Here is a 14501-nt window from a genome sequence, read left to right on the forward strand (position 1 = left end):
CATCAGACCGTACACGTGTCTCCCGCCCGTGAACGACGCTCGAATGACGGAAAGGGGTAAAATTGGAATAGTATAAATATACCCGACGCTCCAAAATCGTGGAATCCGATGCGGAAGAAAAAGATTATTAGATTATGGAAATTAAAGTAGGGGGAAAGTTATGACTTTCTCTCTCTAAAAGGGTAAAAAAATTATTCGATCTCTAAAAGGGCTTTTTTTTGTGTGGGTAGATGTGCATGTCGTGTCTGTTTTCGTCACGGGCACATGGGTTGGGCTCAGGACACCGGAGGTGCAGAGTGGGGACTGATTGGTCATTTTGTCGTGAAGCTCAAGGGCGTTATCGTCTTTCATCTCTTCAAACCCACCATTACGAAAACGAAAATCGCATCTTTTCAATAAATTCAACATCTTGTTTCATGACACATAACAATGTTTTTTTTTGTGCATTGGAGAACCGGCTGCTACCTTCGGACGCGCTAACCGGATAAATATCAAATCCACGCGCATGAGTTTGCAATATACGCGTGGATGGTAAATGAGCCCGGAGACTGATAGTTGAACAGATAAGAGGAAGTGACATGATGGAGAATCGAATACATGACAATGTTTGATAGAGATGTTAAGTACTCAACATAAATGAAGCCGTGTCTAAATCTATTTAATATGCATACACATTAATAAATTGGTCTTAATAGAACATGACATTCTAAAAAAAAAAGTGAAAATGACGTATCAACGTGATTATTAGACTGAATATGTTATAAAATGTTACTATAATTAACAAAATTAGTCTTGATTACGTAGAAAGGACTAGTTACAGAAATATTCAAAATTAATTCAATTATAAAATTCTCTGAGATATAAAATTTTAAAATAGTTTACCAAAAAAAAGTTAAAATAGAATCAATCGAATTCTAATTATACATAAAAGTTAATCTACTTTTATAATTATTTAAGGCTTAGAGGAACCGTATAAAATGTGAATTAAAAGTTGACAAACGGGCATAGTTGTATAATCTAAGACATTATATCATTTTTTTATAACAATCGATGAATCTTTGCGATCAATCTCTTTGATATTGAAACCCTAATAATAATATTTTGGTTAAATTTGTCGGTGATTGATCTCTGGCCATTTATATAATAGGCCAAAGGCTCAGCCACAACGCTCAATTATATAAGCAAACAATTTAAATAACAGAGCTATATATATATATATATATAGCTCTGTATATATATATATATATATATATATAGTGGACAAACTAATAGGGTTGCATATGGACAAAGATCCATTAGGTAGCCACCCAAAACATGTCTTTTTATTACATTTTATAACATTTTTTCGGCGAACTTTTGAATTATTAAAAAAAATATTTTCCCGTATATGTTTTTTTTTAATTTAAACTTTATTTAATAGTGTGGAGTCTGACCACTTGTGCTTGAAGCCAAATACTGCATAGTGGGATGTCAATCATGTCATCGATAAGAAGTGCAAGGTCACGACACGATATTACACGCCACGAATATGCGTATATCTATACGTACATACACATTCATGGAATTCTAAATTAATTTCTTCCATTTCTACATTAACATACAAGTTTTAGTCAAATTTTCGATACAAGATGTTGAAATATCTGTTTTCGTTTTTTTTTTGTATGTACATTGATAATACGATAATTAGGAGAAAAAACAACGAAAATATATATATTTTTTTGCGTTTGCGCAATATTAATAGCAAAATTCAAAGACGGTGCAACGAAATTAAGTTATCATAATAGAAACGGACTGGTACTGCACATGCATAATGCGTCCATGATACAAAATAAAAGGAGGGGATAAGGACGAATCAAACTGGCTTTAGCTTTTAATTACACGATATGTTTATCGTTAGAAAAATATAAAATCGGATATAATCGTGACCCAACGTTCGTACGTGCTTGCATGGCCACAAGAAAGGATGTGGAGCCAGCCATGCATGCATTATGCATATATAAGCTTATATATATATATATATATATATATATATATATATATATATATATCGCATCCTTTTATATTCCATGATGGTGTTCCCTTCATTAAACCCGTTGATCTTTTCATTAAAAAAAAAACGATACAAAGTTGATAAAAGAGAGCATTTCTTTTTTTTTCGGTGGACCCAAGATTTTAGTCCATAATTTATGTGAGTTTGTGCCACGTGGAGTACGTAATTATGTGTATATATGTGATTTAATTGTGTAATTAATTATAAGAAACTTCTTCGCTGCATAGAGAGCAAATAGGGTTTTTGTCGCCATTGAGTTGATTATTATTATTATTATGTATCCTCTTAGTCTTAACCCTATGGTACGATTGAATGAGATTGTAGATAGACACGGGCGCTCCAAGATATCGTTAAATCTGTGAAAATGTTATCCAGGTTTTGTTATTTGTATATATTATATAATAAAGTATTTCCGATGTGTAATTTAAATTTTATTTATATATGTTTTAAAAAAAACGAAAATCCATTGTAAATATGTTTTTTTTTTCATTTTGGAATTATAATCAATATTAATCTATACAAATTATGAATATGATGAGATTCAAGCCCTAAATATTTTACGAAACATATTTGCATTTAATTTATTTACGTCTATTATAAATAAAAATAAATCATTAACATGCATATATGTTCCATATTACGTCAAATACCAGAAGACTCATATATATACATATATATATATACACACCAAATATTTATATATAAATATATAGAGTGTATATAGAGGTGAATACATACAGAAGCAGACATATATATATATATATAGTAGATGGATGATCATGTGAATGGGTTTGGCTGACTGTGAGGCATGTGAGACCTTTTTCACCTTTGAATCTAAACATTTTTTTTGTGTGTTCATCATTTTCATCGTCATGGTAATAATCCAAGAAAGTCGTCCCATAGTGAAACAAAACAATCTTTTTTTTTTGGGTCATGGAATTACTATTACAATATACAAATGGTCCTCATAGATATCTTGCGAAGGTTCTTTGCGAGCATTTCACGTACAAATATTCAAGATTTTTTTTTTAAAAAAATTTCATCGCTCATATAGCGATGGTTAGCACAGGAATTAATCTAGTGACGGTCCAAACGAGTTAGAGAATACAGAAATTTTATATTATAAGCAGGGTTTATATGCCCCCCAACGAGGTCGTTTACGGTAGATAATATTTTTCTGGGCTTTATTTGGGCCACATTAAGGGCCCACATTTAGGTCATTTTTCTGGGCCATAAATAATATTTTTCCTTTCTGCAGAGCACACATTGGAACTGCGATTCAACTTCCACCTTGCAGGAAACAAAAAATAAATAAAAACCCTACAAGATCCAATCTCAAATCGGCGAACCCAGATGCAAAGTTTCCGACTTTTTTCCCGGAAAATCCTTTTTTTTTTCTCGGAATGTCACCGCCTTTTTTCCCTCACCATGGTGCGAAGACAAGTTCAATGCTTGTTAGAAGCCGATTTCTAAAAGCGAACCAAGAAAATCTCGATGTGCTTCCGAATTGCTCAAATGAAATATAGTTTTCTGAAATTGATTTACCTCTTCTCACCAATTTGTATTTGCAGAAACGGTGATTGGGGAAAAAAAAAATCAAAACTTTACAAGAGAAACCCTAAATACCAATACTAAGCCTTTCACTAAATCATATCACATCTTCTTCTTCTTCTTCTGTTATATACAGACACTCGGAGAAAAACGAACAATTCAAAATTCTCAAACTTCCTACGAATTCGGAATCTTTCGTCTTCTAGGACTTAATATCTCTGAGGGTTATTCAACGGAAGGCGTCTGGTCGAGATTGCCATTCTCTGTATCAACCTGAAGCTCTTTGAACATGGCCATCACCTGAACCATGGTCGGTCTCTTGAACGGCCTGTCGTCCACGCACTGAAACGCGATCTTCAGATACTGAACCATCTCGTCAACGTCTCGGGATTTTCCCGTCACGAGCTCGGGGTCCAGGATCTCGCCGCCTCTGTCATCTCGAAGCAGCTGTTTCGCCCACCCGATGAGGTTGTTGTCCTCTCCGAAGTCCCACGGATCGATCGGCTTCTTGCCCGAGAGAAGCTCCAACAGTATAACGCCGTAGCTGTAAACATCACCTTTGGCCGTACACCGAAAGCTCAGATAATACTCGGGTGGGACGTAACCAGGCGTTCCCGCGAGCGTGCTCACGCTCAGATGCGTGTCCAGAGCGTTCACGAGCCTCGCCATTCCGAAGTCAGAGACCCGAGCCTCGAGTTCTTCATCCAGAAGAACGTTGCTCGACTTCATGTCCCTGTGAATGATGTGAGGGACGCAACTGTGGTGCAGGAATCGCCGACCAGTCTAGGAACATGTGGCTGTCGTGAAGAACGCTCTCTAAGCTTCCCCATTTCATGTACTCGTAGACGAGAAGCCTCTCTTCCCCGACCTTGCAGTAACCCAGAAGCGGCACGAGGTTTCTGTGTTTGATTTTTCCAATTGTCTCCATCTCGGCCATGAACTCTCTCTCGCCCTGACCCATGACGTGGATCAACTTCTTGATCGCAACGACCGAACCGTCACTGAGTTTGGCTCTGAAAACCTCTCCAAACCCACCTGATCCGATCAAGCTGTCAGCACTGAATCCGTTTGTAGCCTCGAGGAGGTGGGCAAAGGTTAACTTCCGTAACGGCTTATCGAACGTAGCGACATTGATGCTCAGCGGCTCCGGGAAGCCCTGCTTCCCCCGCCGGAAGTCGAAAGGCTCTCAATGCGCTTCTCCCTCTCTTCTTCCTTCAGCGCTTTCCTCGCGTGGTAAAGCACCATGAAAAGCAACACAACCCCTAAGAAAGAAAATGCAAAACCCGATATAATCCCGGCTGCACGAGAGGGTCGTTTCTCGGGACGGAAGCCAGGGCTCATGGCCCGAGATCTTGAGCCACAGGGCCAGAGGGGAAGGCCGCAGAGACCAGAGTTGTTGGCGTATCTTGAGAAAGGGAATGTCATGAGTTGTCCTCCAAGAGGGATTGGACCGGTGAGGTTGTTGTTAGAGACATCTAGGTCGCTGAGGAATGATAACGTCCCGAGTGACGCGGGCAAAACACCTTGCAGATCGTTGTGTGACAGATCAAGAGAGCCGATCTCTTTTATTCCTCCGAGACTGTCGGGGATGGTTCCAGTTAACCGGTTGTGTCCGAGGTTCAAGACCTTTAGATAGGTCATGGAACCGAGACTCGGAGGGATTGAACCTGTGATGGCATTGTAGGACAGGTCGAGGTAGATCATGCTGCCATTGCTCGAGAATGTATACATTGCCATGCCCGAGTATATACGCGTTGTGGGACACGAGTGGATCATCGGAAAGCTTTCCAACCTCTCGGTTTGAATGCCTGCAAACTCGACCAGCCCACCTGATCCTCTGCAATCAGTGCCGCCCTCGTTCCTAACAAAAGCAAACTGTTTACCCGAGACGCTCCCAGGCATTACCAGCCCGGTCTGGCTCGCTAGCTCGGCCGGAAGGTTCCCGGTTAGGTTGTTGCTGTTCAGGTCAAGCCAGATGAGGTTTCTGCAGTTCCCGAGCATGCGGGGAACCTTTCCGGTCAACGAATTGTTCCCGAGCTGCAGAATGGCCAAGTTCACGAGGTTTCCAATCCCAGACGGGATTTTCCCGGTTAAGCGATTGCTCGAGAGGGAGATCCAGATCATGTTCGTGCACTGGGAGATAGACTCCGGTATTGAACCGGTTAAGAGATTGTTGTTCAAGATCAGTGTTTCCAAGTTCCCACCATTGACGCAAATACCCTTAGGGATCTCTCCGGTGAGGTTGTTCGCCCACATAACCAAATCAAACAGATTCGGCAATGTCCAAATCTCCATGGGAATCCCACCAGTGAGTGCGTTGAAGCTGAGATCGATCGTCTTCAAGCTCTTGCATTTGCCGAGCTCCACAGGAACAGCGCCTGAGAGGTAATTGTTGGCTATGAGTATCTTCTCCAAAGGCGGCGAACTTTGCAGAGAACAGAGACCGGACGGCACATTTCCGGTGAATCCATTTGAGCTAATATCAAGAACTCGAAGGTTAGTGCAGTTGGCGATCGAGAGAGGGACAGAACCAGTTATGTTGTTGAAGGCGACGGATAGGTACTCCAGTCGAGGGAGCTTGCTCGCGACAGTGCTCAGGAAATCGCCCGAGAGCATGTTGTTTCCGAGGTTTAGGTTCTGTAATGAGCCGCAAACGGTGAAGGTCTCCGGCAGGTCGCCGGAGAGAAGGTTCCCGGAGAGATCGAGGATCTCGAGTGCTCTGCATATTTGTGACAGCTCCGCCGGAATCTCTCCGCTAAACCGGTTGTGAGCGAGGGAGAGCTGCTTCAGGCTCTGGAAACTTGCCCAGAATCCACCGCCGGGGATTTTTCCGGCGACTCTGTTCCGGGAGACGTTGAGGAACTCGAGGAGCCTACAATTCGATAAACTGGTGGGAAATTTATCGCCGGAGAGATTGTTCTGAGATAGGCTGAGGAAGGTGAGGTTCCCGCAGGGCCAGAAATTGACGCCGGAGAAGTCGCCGGAGAAATTATTGTGCGACAGGTCGAGGTGCTTCAACGACGCCGGAGAATCGGCGACGAAACTCTTCGGGATCTCCTCCGACAAGAGATTATGAGATAGATCGACGGTCGTGAGGCTCTTACACGACGACGGAGCAGAACCCAGTTTTCCGGTGAGATTGTTGTCGGAGAAATTGACGGAAACTAGGTTGAAACAGCTCGAGAAAACGTAATCCACCATTGAATAATCCGAGAGCTTGTTCGAAGACAAGTCAAGAACTTGAAGAGAACAACCAGAGGAACCAGAGGAATCTCCTCGGGAAAAGGCGTTTCCTTGCAAGTAGAGATTCCGGAGATTCGGCAACGCCGTGAGGTTTCCGAGGTTTAGGGTTCCGGCGAGTCCTCCGTAGCGGAGGTCGAGACCGACGACGTGGCCGTCAACGGAGCAGGAGACGCCTCGCCATGAACATGGGACAGGACCCGACCCATATTTCCAGTTGGCGAGAATGTTGTTTGGGTCAGAGCGGACGGAGATTTGCTTGAACGCCATTAACAGAGCAGCTTCGTCGTTGTCGTCGCCGATTAGCATCTTTCCATGCGTGCCCATAATCAGAGACAGAGCAAAACTGCAGATTATCAGGAACCGCCATTGTCGTTTCATTTTTCACAGCTCGCAACTGTTCGATCAAATCCCCGAGTTCCAGATTTCTGTGTCTGAGTCGAAATATCACCAAAACTCCATCGAAGCAGAGCTTGCAACGCTGAAATCCAAGGGGAAAAAATGTCAACTTTAGAATGATAACAGCAACAACAAAAGGGGAAAAAAAAAGCAAACATCTTTTCCAATGCACAATCAAGCCATGACAAGTCTCAAAACTTGTCCAAACGTATTCAAAGAAGGAGACGACATGAGTAGGCTGTTGGCATATGTATGGGAGAGAGGGAGAGAGAGATTTCCCCAGAGAGTGTAAGTGAACGGATGACAAGGATGGGGATGGATACGACAGAGAGATGGAGAGAAAGAGGCTGAAGATGTACAGAGAGACAGAGAGTTCTGCTTACGAAGAAGACAATCAGATAGTCCGTGACAGAGTTGTCTGTTCGAGTACGATGTTGCAGAGATGGTCAGACTCGGACCCCAGACAACCAAACAAAAAAAATCCCTCAACCGAAACCAGAAAAGAAAAAGAGCTGATTTTCAAGATTCCATAGCTCAACTGCTTATACACGCCGTCAAACAAGGAAGCTTTTCTTCAAGAACAACCGCCCACCAGAAACAGGGAGGGGGGAACAAAGGAATTTTCCGGGAAAACCCCACGAATTTCTCGGGAAAAAAAACTCATTTCTATCTGGACAAGATGATGATAGATATGAAGTCCTCAGCTTTCTTCCATTACCGGAGACGAAAGGAAAGATCCTTGCAAGAAGCGAACGTGTTCTTTGCCAAGAAATTGTTAAAAGCAGCCGAGAGGAAATTGGGCAGAGGAGGAAAAAAAACCCAAAGACAGGCAAAAGTAAGACGCCATAGTCTGAAGTCTAAACCTACGGGAAAAGAGGGAAGAGGACACTAATATGGTATTACTCACTAATTTTCCTTTTCTAAAACATACTTAAAACATTATCCTATGGGAAACTTCGGTGGTTCTTATTAGTAATAACCAGCATAGAGTTCTGGATCTGAGTTGTTATTTCATGCCAAATTACAAATTTCTATCTCATTATTTTATATTATTTAATCTTGAAAATATTAATAAAATTAAATTATAAAAATTTTAGAGTAAAAATCTTAGCCTTTTAATTTTTTAAAAATTAATTAATTGAAATCTCTATTATTGAAATAAATCTCCATATTTGGAAAAATATCATATCTATTAACTTATCCAGTCAAAATGAATATAAAAAGAGGTAATAATAACAATATATTTACCTTTTTTTTTATAGAAATAGAGATTCTTTTTGGATTTTGTTGAGGCTGAAATATGTTTTTTTTTTAAATATAGGTTTATAATTAATTGAATTTTTAAATATTTTTAAAAAAAATTATATTTTTCGCCTTTTTTCTTCAGAACATATCAATATAATGTTTTAAACATGTTTTTTTTTCTCTGTGGTATGAAGACCAACCAGTTGATATAAGTAAGATCCATTAAACGAGTTCCATTATAATTTAACGTTACAACTGCTTTATATAAATTCAGTATTAAATATGATAACTGCCACTATTTATTTCGGTTGTTCCGTACGGCATCATTAAATTTACATAGAATCCTAAATGCAAAAATCATTCATTTTAACGAGTTAAAAATTAAATGAAATGATCATATGTTGCAGATTTATTTACGCATTTTGTAGACGTATATATTTTAAATTTACAAAAAAAAAAATCGGGATATTATTTTCCGATTTTTAAGGGTGCTTTACTCAAAGCTTCTTTCGATTTGATTATTTTAATAATATCTCTCTCGTTTCATATAAACATATATACAAAGGGAAAGCATTATAAAAGTAGAGCCTACGAAAATAAATAAATAGAACATTGGTACAATTTATTTCACGATAATTACGATAAAAGGCCTACGATGTTTTTATGATATATATTATCCGGTATACTATATTTGATCCTTAAAATACTTGAATTCCCTCAACGGATTTCGATGATATATATTTAACATTTTGATAAAATTTATTTTTTTTGCTTTGTAATCCATCGTCAAATTAATGATTATTCAGTAATTATTGAATACAAACTAGTTTTGTGACTATATATATATTACGATTTGCGGATAAATATCATACAATAAATAACCAAGTATTTCCAAAACAATTCATTTATACGAAACATGCGCATGTATGCATGCATGTATATCATAAACTTACGTATTCTATCCAACTTCTACCTAAGCGCATTTAACTCTATTATTTTTCATTTGAATATATGGCAAATCTATTAGAAAAATAATCATTTAAGTACAATAAAAAATAAATCTTTAGTATATGCGTAAACACATTAAAAAATTTGGCCTACGAATGAATCTAGCACTTGAATCGTATAAAATAACTTAATATATTATAGAAAAAGAAAACATTAGGTCAAAAAAATCCGTGGTATTCACATGTGTTAGCGATAGGGTGTTCCATATAATAGGGTCCAAAAGTTTGTATAAATTATAATGACGAAGGACCAGGGTCACCAAGGATAAATATACATATGTACATGTGTGTATATAATATATACTACAAATTTTGTGGGGAAATAAAAAATAAAAAATGAGGAATTAGGAAAAGACGAAAATGGGCACGGGGCCCGGAGATGTAGCGGGGTGGGGGAATATTGAGGCAATATTGTCAGTTTCTTTGTGCGCACGAGCGCATGTATTGTGTCGTGTGACCTCTTATTTAAAATCTTTTTATATATAAATCGTTATAATTAGGTGTGATGACAATTGAATTAAAAATATACATCAGTAAATATTTGATATTGTAACCAAAGACAATTCATACTATTATATAATTTATTTCTACACATCAATATACAATTCTATATACGATTTGTTTAAATAGATTTGAAAGTGTTAGAGCTGATCTGATTCATGAATAATATTTAAAAAAAACATATGTAACTGTATTTAGATCACTAGTTCAGTTGTATTTTATGATATATCAGTAAAAATAAAAACATTATATAAAAAAATTAATGGTGTAGATGGATAGAAGATAGAATTAGAAAGTTCTATCAACCACTTTGACTTAGTAATAGTTATTTCACTATTAAAGAGCGGAATCCTCGCAAAGAAATCTGCCTGATGTCCGGTCCAATGGCAATTATCCCTCTTTTCCTCAATTTAATTTAATTTAATTAATATAATTCAATTTAAACCGGCAAGAAAACGAGACATCTGTGTGTGTGTTACTATAGATAACAACATTTATAAGCTTTTCGAAATACGTAGAAAATTTCTTTGGAACCTTTGTATGTATGTATGCAGTGGCGGACGCAGACAGAAATTCAATTGGGGGCAACTAATATACATATAATAAAAAAACTTTATTTAACGGGGGCATAATCTCTATTTTAAAATTTTTTTGTTAAATTTATAAAACAATTTATATTTTTTTCTAATTTCACTGGGGGCACGTGCCCCCACTCTCTAACAAGTGGATCCGCCACTAATGTATGTATGTATGTATGTATGTATATATGTATGTATGCATACAAATGAAGTAAAGTAAATTAATATAATCAAATATAAACCCGACTCTAAAATTTTAAAATTTACTAATATTGAACGTAGTATATATATTACGCTGACAAAAATAAAATATTTAATTTGTCAAACTTCTTCTTAGTGTGATCTCAAGTAATTGTTCCGTATTATCACCATATTTTTTTTTTAAAAAAAAGGGTGGTCAAAACGGGTTATATAAAATAATTAATATATATATATATGTATCATATATGCGTAATGAATTAGATGCATGACAGACACGTATGTATATAAATAACTGGTGATGGAATGTATTCACATTTAAAAAGTTCATATATATATATATATATATAATATGAATACGTATATATATAAGAAAAAAGAGTCTAACAAATCTTACTGTTTTTATTGGAGAATGACAAAAAGGAAAGGGAAATGTGACGTTTCGAATTTGTTGGAAGTCCGACGTCGACCGAACCGCCCGTCCGATTTGCTTCTTACGTGCTCTCAGATCTAAAAAGTTCATATATACGTACATAATTATAATTTGTCTTTTACTTATATATATATTCATAATTTGTATATGCCTTATGATGATGATGATGATGCCATGCATACATACATGCATGCATGCAGCGTACATAACATTAGTAGGTGGGAGTGAAAATTGTGATTATATGCATATAGGATCGGGCGGAAACTAATCAAAATATACAAAACAAGTGAACATTTTTTTTATATAAAAAAAAGGAGCAGAAGTTGATAAATGATAAGATGAGGATTTTCAATAGCTAAGAGGAATATATAATACTGTTTATATATATATATATATATATATATATAAAGATGGGCCAAATCGTAATGATATCCAAACAGTGTCTTATTTGTCCTAATCACAGTATATAACATTTTCTATTTATATTATTTTCTTATTCTTTTTCCAAACATTATAAAAGGAAGCAATAAAAAGGTTACCAAAGAAAGACATATGGTCCAACATGTAATTATTTAAACTAGGAAAACATCTCAAGTGTTATGGTCCAATCCATATAAAAAAGGAAGACATAGGGGAAACCCCAGTCCAGTAAGATGACAACTCCTCCTTATATAAGTTCACGGGTTTGATTCTTCCTTGTGTAAAATTTTCGCTGAACCGATCAGCTTCTCCTAGTTTAACTGTTCGGCGTAGTTTGCCGGCTGTTGTGTTGAGCCGTTGGGTTTACTGTTCACGATACTGTATCATTCGTCCGACCCTCTGAGTTGTGAGGCATTGCGGAGTCCGACCCGAAAGGTCGAAGGCGGATTCCCATCGTTATAAAAAAAAAAAGACATATGATCCTATATATATTAAAAAAAGGTAATAGAATGTGTAATTGATTTTCTTTGTGGAGACCAACCAATCCTTTTGATTTCGTTAAGTGGAAGTTAAGATTTTTTTTCTTGCAGTATTTATATTTGAATAGATGATATTCGTTCATTTCATTCATTTGGTTTGGCATTGTGGACGGACCCAGTGATGAAGAAAAAGCGAAGCGTAGAGGAATTGTCATCCATCACCCACTCACTATAACACACACACACAGATATATATATATATATATATATATATATATATATATATTCAATTTCGGTCACATATATATTGATCAAATGTTCAATTGTTTATTAATTTTTAACATTTAAATTCAAAATTCTTTTTAGTTGAACTATCATTACACTCATATGGTAGTATGGAGACATCATCAAACTCATGAACATGTCTGATATCCGGGGGAAAAAGTTATGTTGAAATGCAATTACTATTTATATTATTAGATATAATCAAAATAAGCAAAATTAAATCAAATGGATCAAATACAAATATAGCCCATTGGGTAGTTTGTTCAGTTGGGCCGAAATATATTATGCCCAAATTGGGCCGAAATTTAATTTGAGCTATATAATTTATTTTGGGCGGAAATATATATTGGTTGTGTTTGTATCAAAATTTTATATGATCACTCAAATTTTAGATGATCAAATTTATTTAATTTTATATGATCAGTCAAATGTATCAAACGGTGTGAGAAAATTCCAATCAATTACAACTATAAATACCTGGGTTCTCAACTTCTCAATAATGATCATAGATTAAATGTGGAGGAAATTAAATGTAATTAAATGTTTATAAATAAAATATTTTTTATTTTTCAAAAAGATTTTTAATCCAAATCATTCTATTTATTCTCTTAAATTTTAATAAAATAATAAAATAGAAGGAGATCGAAGGTTTGAAAAATGATATAAAAAGGTTCCATAAATTTTTTTTTAAAAATCCATTCATAATTGAAATTTCGATAATCGTTTTTTTTGTAATATCGAAAATTTGATTTATTATTGGTAACGTAAAACGGGATTTTTGTAGACTAGGAACGTAAACTACGCCATCTTTTGGGATTAGTATGAATATTATTTAGAATAGAATAAATATAAATATACAAAAAATGACGTGGCCACTGAGTTTGTGGGACTCAGAGAGCAGACAGAGAAATGACACGTCGCTTTCACGTTGAATCTAAAAAGTCTTTGGTCCGTTGTTCTTCCACTCTTCCTTGTCACTATTTACTATTACTATTTACTAATGTCGATATCTTTCTTTTTTTTATCTTCAGTTCACGATTATAATAACAGCATGCAGCGGCTTAAATATATCTATATCTATATATATATATTAACATAATTTAAAATAGAAATCTAGTTATAAATATACTAATTTGAGGTAATTACGATAAATTTATTACATTTTATAATATTACATAAAACTTTTGATTTTTGGAAAGTATGGTAAGGTATGCGTCATATCTCTATATATGTGTATGTAAATACAGCCGACCATGGTGATCGCATTTGTTTATTAAACCAAATCCAAGGTTTCCTTAAATTCATTTATTTTGTATGTCCACGCACTTGCATTTGCATATACAGATAACAAAAATATTCGGTGGATTATATTTATATAATTAACAGATAAAAAATTGCTCACGCCAAATTTATTGGTACTAATAACATTTTTTAGATTTTTTCAAAATTTGTTTTTTTTTTTCAAATTTGATAGAGACACTATCTATCTATATGTATATACACGTGTCTACACACACACACACATATATATATATATATGATAAGTGCATATATTCATTGAAATGCGTGTCCTGCTTTTAAAAATCACGATACGAACACCACAAACTTGAATTTAAATGCGTCCACCGAAACCAAAAAAGAAAAAATATTTTAAATTGGTCCGAATCTCCCTTGAACCCAAAAAAACAAAACAACCATTTGCATATTATATCACAAAAATATAAATCAAGAATTTCCAAAATCGGTGATCTTTTTTGTCATAACCATAAAAAAGTTAGATTTTCTCCAAATTATCACGTAAATCCAACTTTTCGATCATAATCGTTTTCATGTCTATGGTCGTGTTATATATATATATATATATATATAGTATCAAAATAAAATGATTTCCACTGATTGGTCGTAAATGCTGTGTAAACTAATATAATAATGGAAAAAAAGTTGGATAGAAACAACCTAAGAAACCTCATTCACATCAGCATTGGCTTTGTTTGGAACCCCAACAATGTGGAATTTAGGAGAAATTACGAAGAGAAATTAGAAAAAAATGCATAATCGCAAAGCGCGCACACACACATATATATATAATCAAATAGTTTATAGAATATATATATA

General features: G+C 35.8%; 1 protein-coding gene across 1 annotated transcript; it reads right to left on the minus strand.

The window, feature by feature from the left end:
- Positions 1-3586: 3586 nt before the first annotated feature.
- On the minus strand, positions 3587-8223 carry LOC104822682 (serine/threonine-protein kinase BRI1-like 1). The gene is given in 4 exon segments (XM_019203549.1): positions 3587-4373; positions 4375-4759; positions 4762-7322; positions 7959-8223. Coding segments are annotated over 3 exon segments (3393 nt in total). The 5' UTR covers positions 7223-7322; positions 7959-8223; the 3' UTR covers positions 3587-3826.
- Between the last annotated feature and the right edge of the window lie 6278 nt (positions 8224-14501).

The sequence above is a fragment of the Tarenaya hassleriana genome, unplaced genomic scaffold (genome assembly GCF_000463585.1).
Source record: "Tarenaya hassleriana unplaced genomic scaffold, ASM46358v1 Cleome37, whole genome shotgun sequence".
NCBI lineage: Eukaryota > Viridiplantae > Streptophyta > Magnoliopsida > Brassicales > Cleomaceae > Tarenaya > Tarenaya hassleriana.